The sequence below is a fragment of the Telmatherina bonti genome (assembly GCF_933228915.1).
Source record: "Telmatherina bonti genome assembly, chromosome: 15".
NCBI lineage: Eukaryota > Metazoa > Chordata > Actinopteri > Atheriniformes > Telmatherinidae > Telmatherina > Telmatherina bonti.
This window is the reverse complement of record NC_136613.1, coordinates 14,288,763-14,303,803: the sequence shown is the minus strand read 5'-3', so window position 1 is coordinate 14,303,803 and position 15,041 is coordinate 14,288,763. Positions and strand designations below refer to the sequence as shown.

The 15,041-nt window shown below is 36.3% G+C and overlaps 1 protein-coding gene across 8 annotated transcripts in view; it reads left to right on the top strand.

The window, feature by feature from the left end:
• Positions 1-652: 652 nt before the first annotated feature.
• mycbp2 (MYC binding protein 2) overlaps positions 653-15,041 on the top strand; it is a 57,332-nt gene continuing 42,943 nt past the window's right edge. For all 8 annotated transcript variants that reach the window (XM_079254366.1, XM_079254367.1, XM_079254361.1 and 5 more), the window contains exons 1-9: positions 653-1,281; positions 3,799-3,874; positions 8,029-8,244; positions 10,737-10,890; positions 11,121-11,317; positions 12,531-12,773; positions 13,069-13,140; positions 13,344-13,440; positions 13,546-13,619. In XM_079254366.1, coding sequence (XP_079110492.1) covers positions 1,010-1,281; positions 3,799-3,874; positions 8,029-8,244; positions 10,737-10,890; positions 11,121-11,317; positions 12,531-12,773; positions 13,069-13,140; positions 13,344-13,440; positions 13,546-13,619 — 1,401 coding nt within the window. In that variant the 5' untranslated portion in view covers positions 653-1,009. The remainder of the gene's footprint in view (positions 1,282-3,798; positions 3,875-8,028; positions 8,245-10,736; positions 10,891-11,120; positions 11,318-12,530; positions 12,774-13,068; positions 13,141-13,343; positions 13,441-13,545; positions 13,620-15,041) is intronic.

Below are 15,041 nucleotides of genomic sequence, written 5' to 3'. Positions count from 1 at the left end.
TTTCACTATTACACAGTTGTCACTCCAGTAGGACAATGCTAGAACTCACCACTTTTTTTTTTCTAAATTGATGCTAAATTGTGTGATTTTAAAGTAGTTTTAACATAATAAAACTTTGCTTTCAAAAGTCACGGTAATGTTTTGTAAGTATCAGAGCACACAAGCTCTTTACGCTCTTTGGTAATTTTATATCTCCCCATTTCACATTTTTTTTAAATGTCATATTAAGGTTGTGCTGTGTGTTTCAGTGATATATTTCTAGTATAAAAGCTCCCCCCTTAACTCCTTGCTCAATAGGCTCTTTCGGGAACCTGTCTATGCTGGAAGGGGCCCTTTACAGTATTGACGTTTGCAAATTAAATGCACAGATTGTGATTATTCACAAAATGCAAATATAGCTAAAGAAGGATCTATTTTTCCATTTGTGATTGTGTGTTTACCTTCCATTAATATCCGTATTTCCCTATAAAATTAACTGCAGATCAGGGTGGTTTTTGCAGCGAGGTAATTGATTTGATAAATCAGATAGCATTGCTCGGTTTAGTTGTATGAAAATATCCCGGCATGCTAGCGACGCAAGACTCTGTCTGGGAGGGGAGGGATGATGGAGCTAAGATGGCAGCCCTGCTGAGGGTGCTGCCTCTTCGGGGTCAAGATATATTGAGAGAAAAATATTCAACCTGAACACAACATTTTTGCTTAGGAGAACTACCGTCTCTGCTTTTCTACAAGATTTTTTGTTATGGCTTGATACGGTATTTTCTCTGGAGACGAACACCGTGTTGACGCTGTGGTCAGGTCGGGATCGCAAGACCATAGCTGCACCCTCAGATTGGCTACAATTTGCGTTTCTAATAACTGTGGATGCTAATTGTGTTATTTCTCCGGCTTGGATCAGACTCATGATGTGACATGTGGTGGATTTGGTGACATGTGGATTGCTTTTGATGGCTAGATATGATCTAGCTATAATTTCTTCGCTGTGATATATGCATTGTTCTGCTAAACGATGATGTGTGCTGCTGCGGCAGCAGCCGCCGGTGGAGGGATTCTGCCGTCCTTATCACCGTCGATGGGGCTGGGTGTCAGGGTCATGTCTGGAGCCGGAGCTGATCTCTCCACCATTGGTTCGGGAATGGGTTCTTGCCCGACACCCGGAGCCCAGTCGGATTGTCGGACTCGGTACCAGCTTTTACTCTCAGGAAGAGCCCTCGCAGAAAGATACAGAAGGATTTATACCACCGCCATCAGTGATAAGGAACAAGGGTTAAATCAAGGAAGGTAAGTTATTGGTGTGTAAAATATGATTATCAGTGGTTTCTCTGCCATTTGAAGGGCTAACTGGGCTAACGACCGTCAGCTAACGTTAACCCTTACTTAGCGGTACGCTAACGACAGCTTGCTAACTTACATGTAATTTAATTAATGTACCTGGCATATTGACTCATCTAAGTTGTCACAACGACCAGTGTTTGACTAATAAACAAATGTGGCATTAATTTAATAATTTGCTTTTACGGCTGCTTACTTTATAATAATTATAGTTCTGACTTCCTTAGCTCCTCAATGCAATCTCAGCTAATGATACAGCGGTGCAGTCTTGACTCTTAAGCGAGTGGTTTTCACTTAGGTTTTGTGTATGGATTATATTTATTTATTTATTTTTTTAATCTAAAAAGAAATACAGAAAATACTTAAATGAAAAAAAAACCCCAACACTGAGCAAAAAACGCGCAGAGCATAAAACGTGTGCGTTTAAACAAGCTAACAAGCTAACTGCAGTTACACTAGTTTGTCCGTTTGTTTTGGGCACCGGGAGCCACCCAGCTAGACGTAAACAAACGTACCCCTCATGTTACACGTTTATTTGTAGTTAGACGTTTAAGAAACATTAATTGAGCAGAATGACAGCGTGCTCTTTGTTTCACAATAGTTTAAAATGTATCTGTAAGTTTTTAGGCCCAACGGCGTCACTGTTAGCCAGCTAACGTCAACTAACATTAAGCATCAGCCCCTCTGTCAGGTTATCTGAACACGAGTCAATATTAAAGAACAAGCTGCTGATAATTGCTTGCTCTACGCAATAAATATATATCTTGGTGACATCGCGTTGTTTTTAAAGGTGGCTCATATGAAAATAAGACATGCTTCGGTGAGGATGCGTAGGGAGGTGGGTGAACTCATTTGCTTTTCTAGCATAATGCAGTTACGTCATTTCTAGTCAGTCAAGTTGAATTGAGTGGTATTATTGTTGCATCCTCCCTCACAAAATGAGTTGTTACTATCCAGTCTCTCCATTATGTACTGTTATTGTTGGCAAGTTTGAAAAAAATATATTGAAATCCCCCCCTCTTGTTTATATGCTGTGCTTACCATTTACAATAAGACGCAGACATTCTTTTAGGCAGGAGCTGAATACTTTGTTTAGCGGGCAGGTTTTCCACTTCCTGATGCCTTTTATTTATATAGGTTTGCTGATGGCCGATAAATGAAACTAGTATTGTGTTTTTGTTTTTACATGTGATTAAGTTATAGCAATTTTTAACATTGACAATGAATTATTAGTAAATAATAGTTTATTTACTTGCACCACACTTGTCATTGTCAGCCTTTTTAAATTCTCTGTTTACATACCAATTATATTAGAATAAAAAAGTAAAAGAAAAATAAATAAATAAATAAATAAATAAATGAATAAATCTGCCCTCTCATCTCATCAGCGTTTTCTGTGGATGGCTCTTTTAAAGGGTCCCTTTCTTTATTCTGTTATTGCCACGGAAGGACTTACAGACTAAACATTTCAAGGGGCAACAATTTATCCCCCACAACAGCGTGGTAGGGAAATACTTTAGAAAGATACTCTGAGTATTACTCAGTATTTTTACATTAGAGTTTGCACCACTGCATATTTTCTTAATTGATTGATTGTTACCAGTCTATAAGTTTCATCCTCCAGTCTCTGTTATTTCACATTCCATCTCAAAAATAGCGTGCATCTTGCTGTTAAAAGTTACGCCACATGAATAAAAAATTACTTCAGATTTTCAGTAAAGCCAACTGATGTGCACTTCCTTGTTTCATGGTCTGTGCAGGCCACTATGGTCAGTATTTCTTCATGCACACAGCAGCAAAAAATGTGCTGGTTTCACAATTCAGTAGGCCTAATTGGGTAATTGACACAGTATCTTAGACCTGAGTGGAAATACATAAGAAATTGTACTAAAGTAGTTCATAGTTCCTTTAAAAAAAGCTCAGAGCATGTTGAATATTTTGCTGTTTAGATCATAATGTACCTCAAGCGCACAAATAGACCAATCTCTTTTTTTTATATGGATATGTGACACTGTGACTCTACTTCTAGACTTATGTTTTATACTTGGAGTTGGGAGTAGTGGAAGTTAGTTAACCTAATGAATTATTGGCTGGCTCTGCTTAAGTAGAGGGATGAAAGTTAAGTGAAATTACCATAAGAGATATCTGCAGTACAGGAGATTTTTAGCTTGTGTTCTAATTTCTAATTCCAACATTATCACTACTAAAATATTTGTTGATTAAAAAGTACTTAACTTTCCAATTACCCACCCACACTTGATATTCTATTGTATGTGCAGTTGAAAAGATGGCCTTTTGTAGTTATTTACTATACTTGGAAAGAAAAGCAGATGGCATGCTCTAGTCTTTTTTATGAAAGACATAAATTTTTCATTTACTTTAGGCTGTTTTATGTCAACGTGTCTGCTGCTGAATATCACATTGAAAAATGTTTTACAAAACTGATTGACACGTCTGTGTTTCTAGGGGAAAGAAGGCCTTGAGTAAGAAGAAACTGAAAAGGCGACAGAAAATCAAGTCAAAAGTCAAATCAAGAACAAAGGTAAGGTGCTGTATTGGTATGTCTTGTTGTTAATCTGAATTACACTTGACACAATTTTAGCTAAATTAGTAGGGCTATATTTCTACATTTTGAGATATTTATTGATAGTGTATTTATACTACCCAAATTGTTTATATCTTTTCATGAGTACATAGTACATACTGCCATGTGAGGTATTGTGGCATCAATTTATGGTTGAAACAGTATGTATAAAGAGAACATAAATATGCTTAACAAAGAGCTTGTTTAAGGTACTTCACGTAGCTAATTAGGTATGTTAGCTTGAATTACTGGAAACGTATCTGACAGCTTTAATTTCCAACTGTCACATCCTCATGTAAACATTGATGAATTCTAACAGCTGCTTTGACTCTAATGAATGAACTAAACAGATTGATGGTAAGATTAAGGATGAAGTTGGATTTTCTTTGCAATCTGAAGGTTGTTTGGGAGAACCATTATGTTCATTGGTGGGGTTGGTCTGTTGCCAGCAAGCCCATCTACACACAAACCCAGAGAGGTAAAGAGGCTGAGTGTGAAACACATGGGGAGTGGCTCTGACTTGTGCATGATGGCCTGTTGCCGGGCGACCTAATGTGTTTCACATCTCCACGGCAACAGTTGCCTGCCTCCATCTCCTTCATCCAGAGAGAAACAGGCCAGCATCAGAGAAGATGCATTTGCTTCTTGTTGCCTCAATTATTTACTTTTCTTGGACTGCAGATAGAAATATGTTATGACATATGGAATACGAATCCATCCCGTAATTATTATTATTTTTGGTAATTATTATTTTTGGTAATTAACTTTTTATTGCCATTTAACATTGTTACACAACCAAATTTCAACGCATACATGAAAAATTTTTACCCCCCCCAATAATTCATCTTTTAATAATGATAATACAGAGTTTTTAGCATGTATTTGGATTAAATGTTAAAGTGTAAAGTGTTTTTTTTTAATTCTCCACAGTTGTCGACAAGTAAGATTTAGACATAACATTCAGCATAGATTGGGACAATCATTTAAGTTTAGGTTGACTTGTTTATGTTTAGTGTGTTGTCTTGCAACATCATAAAGCAGTTTTAGCAGCAGAGGAGTGAAACTTGGGCAAAGCTGGCAGGGTGACAGGTATAAAAATAAGAGCTTTTATGTAATTTATTTATTTATTTATACAGGTAGGTATGCAGGTACATGCTATCTTATTTAGAGGGACAGTTGTTTTGTATTGTATGTGTTTTACTGCTGTGTCATGCTTCTGACGGTGACATAGTCAGACACTAATTTGATTTTCAAAGCTCATATGCTGTGCTCTTGTCAGGTACGGTGTTAAAACATGAAAGTGGGATGAAAACAAAAGACTTGAGTATAAGTGCTTATTATCAAAATGAAAAGGGTGATGTAATATCTTGTTAATAGGGAGATGTATCTGTTTTCTTTCCAAAGCAATTTAATGAGACTAAATTGAACACTGAAAATGATATTGTCTATAAAATGTATAATTTAAATGATCTAAACAAACCCATTATGAGTTTTAAATACTAAAGTGTTTTAAGCCATATACTGTGTTACTCCTAAACTGTTTTGTTGCTATTATTTTTTAGTTCTTTCTTATTTATGGAACCGCATTACTGTTTTGATGGTGTTAAGTGATACCTTTAAAATGGTATGTTCATTAATGTGTCCCTTTCAGATCAACTGTTTGAATAAGTTATTCATTCTGGGACCAGCCCATCTGGTCCAGTTTTTGTACTCTGGAAAACCATTATTTCACATTTGTGACTAGTCTGTGTAATCAGTACTGTTAGAAACATTTTTATAACATTAGTTGAAAGCAATTACATTCAAGTATTACATAAATCAAACTTTCAAAATTGTAAAGTTTTATACAATCTTATCACATGGGCTTATTTTGTTTTAGTAGGACATAGTTTAGTGGAGATACTGTTCCCATAGGAGTAATATTTTTCTTAATCATCTCAGAATTTTAATAAACTAATAATGGCAACACCTTTTAAAGGGACTTATCCAGTAATACTAACAATATTGCTTGAAAAAGGGCTCCTAAAATTAATTACTTAATTTATGTCCTAAAACAGAAATATGAGATGGATCTATGCAAGCTCATCCACATTTCCAACCTCTGTATCATTAACAGCTACTGAGCTATATATGTGTTTTGCATTTTAGCTAATTATTAACACTATCTGCTACTGTGACATGATGTGCTTATTCTTACGTGCATAACATTTCGTCTGGATTCAATTAAGTTATTAAGCATAAAAGAACATATTTAGGTAATATAGTGACACCGTAATCAAGGTAGCTAGAATCGTATAATTTCTGGGACTTAAGAATTGTAAGCAGAAACATGTGCCACACTGATGATTATCTTTTTTTTGCCATTTAAAAAAACAGTCAGTAGCTCCAGTTTGTGCCCTGTGTGTTAGTGATTTCACAGCAAATCTAAAAAATAAATAAATAAATAAATGAGTTGCATTATTTTTGAACCCCACAAGACAATTGGCAAGATTAAATGCAGTTTAATAAAAAATCTGATTTACACTTTAAACATTTTTTTAAAAAAAAAATTTGTTTTCCATGTTGTGATGTAGGGCAGTGTGAGTGAATAGAAACACACACACACACACACACACACACACACACACACACACACACACACACAAAACACAATCACATGAGCAGCATGCTTTGATCACAGCTAAATGCTTTTACAAAGCGGAAAGAAAACTACAAAACCTAGGTTTAATGGGCTTTGGATACTTGGATCTGCATTTTCTTGTGTGTATCACAACTTTCCCGTTTTGAATACTTCTTTCTCTGATTACTGTTCGATGAGAGTGAAGCCACTGTCCTCCACAGAGGTTTTTGGCTGATAGTGAATGACCTTTCTCCCCAAACAGATGACATCATCCTTTGTGATTGTGATGCCAAAAACAGTGAAAGAGAGGCTTGATTGATCAGTAGGATTCTCTAGGGGTTGCCTCAGGACTGTAGTTAAAATACCTCACTTGGTGTAATGGAGAAAGCTTATCAATTAGTCAGTTTGTCAAGTTTTTGTGTAAACTGTCTTTTGTCACAATGATTACTTTGATTACAGCGCTCCAAATCAGAAACATGCTAAATGACCATTGCATTTAATTGACACTGTAAACAGAAACCATTAAGAAATGTTGTTTGGTTGGACTTGGTATGATGTCAGTAGTTTAGAAATCATTTTAATTTTTAATGCTGTTAAGTAAAGAAATAACTGAAATTTATGATGACATTATGAAAAGTGTTTTCCACTTTTGTCACTGAGCCTTTTTCCCCCTCTCTTTTTCTTTTATTTTACCAAGGCATGTTCTCAGGTGTTCCTAAACCTTTAAAAGTAGGCAGCACATAATAAATATTAATATTTTATACTGAACATGAATGGTTTATACCTTGTTCAAATGTTTTCACACATGCCATGCAGCTTTTTCAAAATAAACTTGGTTTTACTTCTTAGATGGAGTATTCTGTAAGTCAGTGTTTTCTAATCCTGGTCCTCTAGTACCCCTGCCCCGCATGTCTTATACATGTTCTTATTCCAACAAATCTGATTTGGATTAATAAAGGTCCTCAAGTCCTTTGCAAACTTATGACAAATTCATTTAATTCATCTGTGTTAAATTAGGGTAACACCTAAAATATGCAGGGCAGTGGTACTTGAGGACCAGCTTTGGCAAACACTGTTGTAATCAATTTACAAACAGGGAAAGCAATGACCAGCTGATCTTGAAACTGTTGCCCAATGTGTACAAACGTGGGTGTAGTCTGTCATGATTAGATAAGAAAATAGTGATGGAATTAATTGTATGAAGACTGTCATTGGAAAATTTTTGTGCCTTCCAACTTCTTTAATATGTTGAATACCAAGCCAAATATAAAGAAAATCATCCACCTGCCCCATGATTTTGTTGACACACTTCTGTGAGGAGTTCCAGATAAAAAATTTCTCTTTTTGGTGATCAGTATGCATGCGCTTTTGGTAATCAATATAACATTTTAAACAACCGCTTGATGTATGAACAGCTGATATGAATTAAAGTTAATTAAAAAAACTTTGTCTTAATGCGACATGAATAGTATGACTGTCTGTTTTAACACAGGCTGAGAGTCTAGATGGAGCCCTCTGCATACCAGACATCAAGCTGCACAGCAACCCGTCTGCATTTAATGTCTACTGCAATGTGCGCCACTGTGTGCTGGACTGGCAGCAGAGAGAAGCCTCCCTAGCGCTGGCTTCCAGGAGCTCGGTGCAGAGCGGTGACTCGGACAGCGAGGAGGAGGAAGAGTTCCGCGAGCCAGCCGTAAAGCTGCCAAAGGTATGAGCAAAGAGTTGTGTTGGTTGTTTCTGTGGTGTTAGCAGCACTGATGGTGCTATTCTCTATTCTCTATTCTATACCTATTCTCCCATCTTAGAGATTCACTCATCCTCTTAGGGCTTACACTTTTAAAACCTTTTTTTCAATACACTTTTTAAACCACAACACCTTGAGATTTATGCTTTATCGGAGTTTCCTTTTTTCTTCTGTTAGTTTGCCAGTTTATCTTTCTAACTGGTCATTTCAGCTGAAAGTTTTTATTCAAAATGTGTAATTAGTATTAATAATTTCAAATTTAATATGCAATTTTGACCTTTAACAGTATATCCAACAGAAATTTGAATTTTACTTTCAGTTAGACATGTTAGAAATATTTTATATTATAATATTAATCTTCCAAATTATTGTTGCTTTTGAAAGCAAAAAATATCTAAATCCAGTCTAAACTATGCTGACATTTTTGGAGATAACTACTCATTTTTAACAAATTTTTATATGAATTAAAATGGTTTTAATTAATTAAGATTAATTTAACTTTTAACATTTTTTAACTCTGCACTGTGGTCTTCAAAGTAATTAATAGTATAAAGTCTGTTGCTTAATGTTACAACAATAAAAAGCCTGAATATACACCTGTATGTCTTTGAAAGTGAGGTAGTAGAGTCAGTTTCGAAAAGCTTTTGATAGTTGACATATTATCTGTACATATGCTTGAAAAGACTAATTATTATATACGTTTCTTTATCTGTTGTGCACTTTGTATTTAGTTTCAATTTCTACTACAAACTCAAACACTTCACTTTGTGGACATTACCAGAAGTTGCTGCTTAAGAAGTGAAATGTCCGTTGGACCACGCAGTGGATGGACTTGACCGTGCTATCTAGGTCTAAATCAAATGTGATTAAGCCGAAGTGTGAAGTGAGTTTACGGAGATTTTGTTGCAACAGAGGTTTTGCCAAGAACTTTAGATTATGTCTAATATTGATTTTAAAGAACGTTCATTTAAGAGGAAGATCGCCAATGGTAATGTTAAAATTTCAATGGAAAAATACCAAACTATGCGGCTGCTGCATGAACTTTATCCTTAGGTACTGTCCCATTCCAAAAGATGAAGTTCATCTGTTGACTAGATATGAAAGACTGGGCTTCTCTGCTTTCCCTGCTGTTATACCATAAATTTGTTCATTTCATGTTCAGTTTAACTTTACATTGTTATACATGAACAAATAGGCACAGATAGAAGATCAAATCTTATATAATCTGCCCCATAAAGCACCTTTCGAATAATGATAATAATGAGTTGACTTAGCTAAATTAAATTAACCCCCACACTAACCATGTCACCACAGACTACTTCAGCAAAACATAAGAGAAAAAAACAAAGAAAAAACCAAACATTTGTCTTGTGTATCTGTAGATAGACTCAATCTATCAATCTAATCAATGGACTAATTAGTTACTGAATAAATAAAGAGAAGAAAAGATGACGTCATGTATTCTGCTAATGTGCTGTATGTGTATGAAGGCAGCGCTGTGTGATTTTTGAAGAACTGGTTCCAAGATATGTGAAAACAGCATAACAACAAGCAAGCATGTTATGCTTTTTTACTGTTCAGTAAAACTCTGGTTACAAGGCAGATAGGCAACAGAAGGGTCAATTTATCTGTATTAATCTGCATTACACGTTATGGTAGCGTAGAAAAGTTTTAGACTTTTATCCTCTTTTAGACTAATACAATAAGCCTCTGATGATAAAATATTTTGGGTGATTTAGTTTTAATTCCATCTTAACAACTATTGTTGATTAACCATATGTTGAGAATATTTTCTTTGTGTTGTTTGTTTTAAAAAAGTAGCACTGACAGTGAAAATCCTCTTGATAGTTTTGTCAGTTACATCTCTCACAAACTGTAAATCAGAACATCCAAATAATGTTTTAATCTATGGCTTTTCATATTTTGTGCATTCCTATTTCCTAATATGGCACTATCTTTGTTTATGTTCTATTATATACTTTTATACACTAATGCTTAGTTTTTAGTGTTACAAAACATGTTTTTCACAGAGGAAGGACATTGCAATGGAACATTATTTTATTCAGTAATAAGCCACGCTCAGAGATGTTGAGTGGCATGCTTTTCTAGGCCAGGCTACACCGCTTGTCATTCTTCTCCACACAGCCAATTGAGACCGTTGTTCCATAAAAATAAAAAAAATCAAAAAAATCATGGCTACTCAAGTTGGCCACAGTAACTAAACCTACTCTGGGTTTTTACCTGGATGTTGGCAGTAATGAGCAGAGTAATGCATCGACATCCAACCCTTTTAGCCTTTTTTGAGTTCTGTGTAACCTAAAATATTTATTAAAAAAGTCCTTTTTTCCCTTTACTTGCTAAAGTAGCATCACAGCAAATTTAGCTTGACTCTGTGTGTGATATGGCAGGTTTTTGTCCTTTAGCTCATACAAATGTTCCTGTTTCTGTGTCTGCAGATCATTGGCATCGGCCTATGTGGGGTTTTTGAGCTGATAAAAGAGACTCGGTTCTCTCATCCTTCGCTGTGCCTGCGAAGCCTCCAGGCTTTGTTGGACATGCTTCAGGGGCAACAACCTGAAGGTTTTCAGACTGAGCCTCCTGATGTGCTAGGTAAAACTTTTAGGTGCTTGTGTGCAGCCCAGTATATTCTAGTGTTATACCATTGCATGAAAATGTGGTTTTGACTCTTAAAATGTTTATTCTTAAAACTTGTTTTGCAACTTACAATAGCTTTTTCAGAAAATTATTTAATGGGCAGTTTTGTGTTGGAGTGATTTATATGTATATATATATTTTTTTTAAACAAATGTCTGACCTCTTCATCTTTTTTGCTTCGTCAGAGTCTCTTTTCCAGTTGCTGTTGGAGACCACGGTTCGTAGCACAGGGCCCAATGACCCAACAGGACAGGCGATTACGGCCCTGTCCTGTGCCTGCCTCTTCAGTCTTGTGGTTTCCTGGGGGGACACGGGCAAAATCTTGCAGGCCGTGTCAGCCATTCTCACCAATAATGGCAGTCATGCCTGCCAGACAATACAGGTATTTAAAAAATGATAGCAACTTTAGCTGCAATTAACAAATATCTGTACAAATATTAGTTTTTATTCTCATAATGTATCTAATGCACAATAAACACGGTTAATAAATGTATTTTGTCTTGACCTTCAACACAAGGTCTTGATGCATATCTTTACTCAAGCATGTGTCATTATAATCTTATTTACTGAAAAAAATGCTGTGCCTTCAGCAGTACATGGCAACACCTGCGCCCAACTGGACTCACAGCAGTCGCACTTATCTGTGATGTCCCTTATTGTTTGATTACTTGCTTGTGTTGTTCTGACACTCAGATATAAGATCCTTTGGAGAAAAGAGTTTGCTAAGTGACTGTAGAATAAATAGAAAGAATACTTCACTTAAAACTATATAAGCTCTTACCATTCATAAATGCAACCTTCTCATCATATCAATTCAAGTTTTTTTTTAAATTTAGGTTTGTAAAATTGTTTTTGAGAACTAAAATGCATTTTGGGTTGGATAAAGTAACCTCTGGCTCATCCATAAATTTCTCTGTGTGCAGAGAAGCTCTGGGCAGTGTCTGGCCTGCTCAAATTGAGTTTTGTTAAATGTCAAGTCACTCTGATCCTCCTGTTTGATTATGTTACTCTGGCTGCATTCTTCGGTCAATTAGCCGTCCTCTGTTTGCTTCCATCTCTCCCTTTTACTCTTTCCTGTCTCATTTTCCTCCTCACTATGCTATTGTTTCTGCCTTAAATAAAAACTGTTCATCCTAAATATTTGATACCTTAAACATTGTGTCCTAATTGTTGTAAGATCTAGAGCATGGTTTAATTATTATTAGCGTGTATGTATAAAGTGCCTACTTTATAAACTCTCACATTTTATCCCTTTTTTGTTGTGATTCTTCATTATCTTGTTATTAACTGAATTGTGAGTCATCACAATGACAAGCATGGTGCTGCGAAGAGTGGGCTTTCATGCTGTGCACACCCGTGTATGTGTTTGCTTGCATGTGAATTACAATATAGTGAAATCAATGATATGTGTAATTGCTACCATAAGAATAATGGGAGTTTGTGTGAAAATGCATTCAGGCTGAATGCAAATTGTACAGAAAACCAGAGAGTTTACAGAAAACCAGAGAGTTTGACTCAAATCGGCAGCCTGGTGCTCACAAATAGCATTATGTCTTATCAGAGGTTTTCTCCTTTTTTCTGTTGCATCAATCCAGGTGCCCACCATATTGAATGCACTACAGAGGAGTGTACAGGCTGTCCTGGTGGGAAAAATTCAGATCCAGGATTGGTTTGGAAATGGCATCAAACGTGCTGCTCTTATGAACAAATGGGTCCTAAAAGAAGTGTCCATCGATGAAGATGAGCGCTGTCTTCTACAGACGGATGGTTCATTCCTCTACTTGCTCTGCAAGGACGGTCTCTACAAAGTTGGATCCGGCTATAGTGGTACTGTCAGGGTATGTAAGCTGAAAGTTGTCATTTTAGCAATTACACTGTCAATGTTGAGAAAGAGAAGAGGTCATAAACTAATAAAGAGTGACAGGCTGATTTGAAAGAACTCCTGGCTTGACTGTTCATAGAATCCTGTGATTGAGTTATGTGTAAACAGAAAATGAAATCTTATGTAGTATTCTGTATTTACACTTGTAGGAGTTCATGTTTCAGTGTTTTTTCAACACTTTATAAAATTTTCCTGTATTTAATTAGAAAAGGTCTGTGACTGTCTAATCATATGCATTAAATGCTCCACAGGGCCATGTCTACAACTCCACGTCTCGCATCAGGAATCGAAAGGAGAAAAGGTCATGGCTGGGCTTTGCTCAGGTAATTAGTTTAGCTTCCATCTGAGTTTGCAGTTAAAAAGCTTTTAAAGGTTTTGTTAATTAGATCGCATTTCTTTTACCTGTAAAGCTTCAAAAGTACGAAAGTATGAAATACGCTAAATCACCCCCTGCTAGTTAAGAATTATTTTGGTGAGAATTAGTTCCTATTACACATCAGCAGTTGAATTTGTCTTGTTTCCTCAGGGGTATTTATTGTATCGGGACACGAGTAACCACAGTATGTCGGCCATTAAGATCAACCCAGAGACTCTGGAGCATGAGGGGGCAGTTACCATGCCAGGTACTAAGAAAACACTTAAATGACTTGTATCAGTATATATTTCATGTAGGTGAAGTAAAAAAAAAAAAAAAAAAAGCATGATACTCATATAATCTTTCTTTGAAGGTCAACATTCAGATGGTCAGAACATCATTTTCACAGATGGAGAGTACATAAACCAGATCGCAGCCTGTAAAGATGTAAGTTTTTGAATGTTGCTGCTCTAGACCTCCACAGCAGTCCTTATCATTTGAAAGCTCCTAAAAAGAAAAAGAGTATTGAACTTTGATATGAATTTATAATAATGGGGTACCCCAGGGTATTGAAGAGTGACCCTACATGTAAATAATATCTCAGGGAAAGAAAAATTAACCATAATGAATGTGTCTGTCTCAAACACAGCCCAGAAATCTGGCTCTGATATGTGCTGAGCTTATGAAATTGTAGGGTTGTTGAAATCTTTGCAGACTTTTTTTTTAAACTGTTAAGTCTGGATTTTTAAAGGTGTAATAGTCTCTGACTTAGTCAGCCTGAACTACATAATACCAGTTAAACGTGAAGTAAATAAAAAATCAAGACACTAGTGAAATCTAATCCAATCCATCTCCACAGTTTTTGGATTTCTTTTCTATCTTTTCAAATAACCCAACTGTCTCTTTTTTCATCTGTCATTTGCCATTTTATTTATGAGGATAGTTCCTTGTTTTGATCTGTAGGGCTTCTGTCACTCTTTGACTCAACAAAAGATTTTCAGATGATTACATCTGTGTAATATAGGAAATTCTAGCTGTGTCTGCACATTAATAAGTGTATATGTGCTGTGTAATGTGTGGGAGTGGCATTGAGGGCAGTGTCACCACATGTGGGCATTCTCCAGGGAGCTTAATCTCACAGGCAGTTATCTGCATAAGCACTCTGTAATGTGCATGGGGGAGGGGATTATTTAGAATCCATATATCTTCTGTTGCAGCAAGGCCCTTTCTAGGCTAATCAAGAAGGTGGAGTACTGTAGGCAAAGAGAGTGGGGGTGGGGGCATATGGGGGAGTCCTTAGAGACTGCAATGCATTTTTACCGAGCAGCTTGGAGATGCAACCACTGCACAGACCACTTTCAGTTAGAGTTTAATAATATGTCAGGGCTCATGTGCTCTACGCTGCAGGAGTAAGAGCAGAATAGATCACTGTCAGCATTACCATGTATTGAAAACCAGACTAGCCCCATGTAGCTCTTCATCCCTAATATTACAGTTGTCTTGTCATTCTTTCCTTGATGTCCTTCTATTTTTACTTGTTTCTTTCTTTGTAAGCTGTCCCTTTCATCCCAATCCCCTGCAGTCTTCTATATTTGGATATCTGGCAGCTGTGTCTTCTGCCATGGATGGTGCTTTAAGTTACAATATCTTACATGCTCATTGTTAAGTCAAACTAAGTTTCGGGATGTATCATAAAATGGATGCAAAAGTTTGCAGTTCTAATCCACAGCCTAAGTATTTTGCCCCAAATATAAAACAGTTTCTGCTGATGGACTTACTCATGAGTAAGGAAATGTAATCACAGTATAAATGCAGCACATTAATTATGTGTGTGTGACTGTGGTAGTGACTTAAGTAGTTCTTTGAACA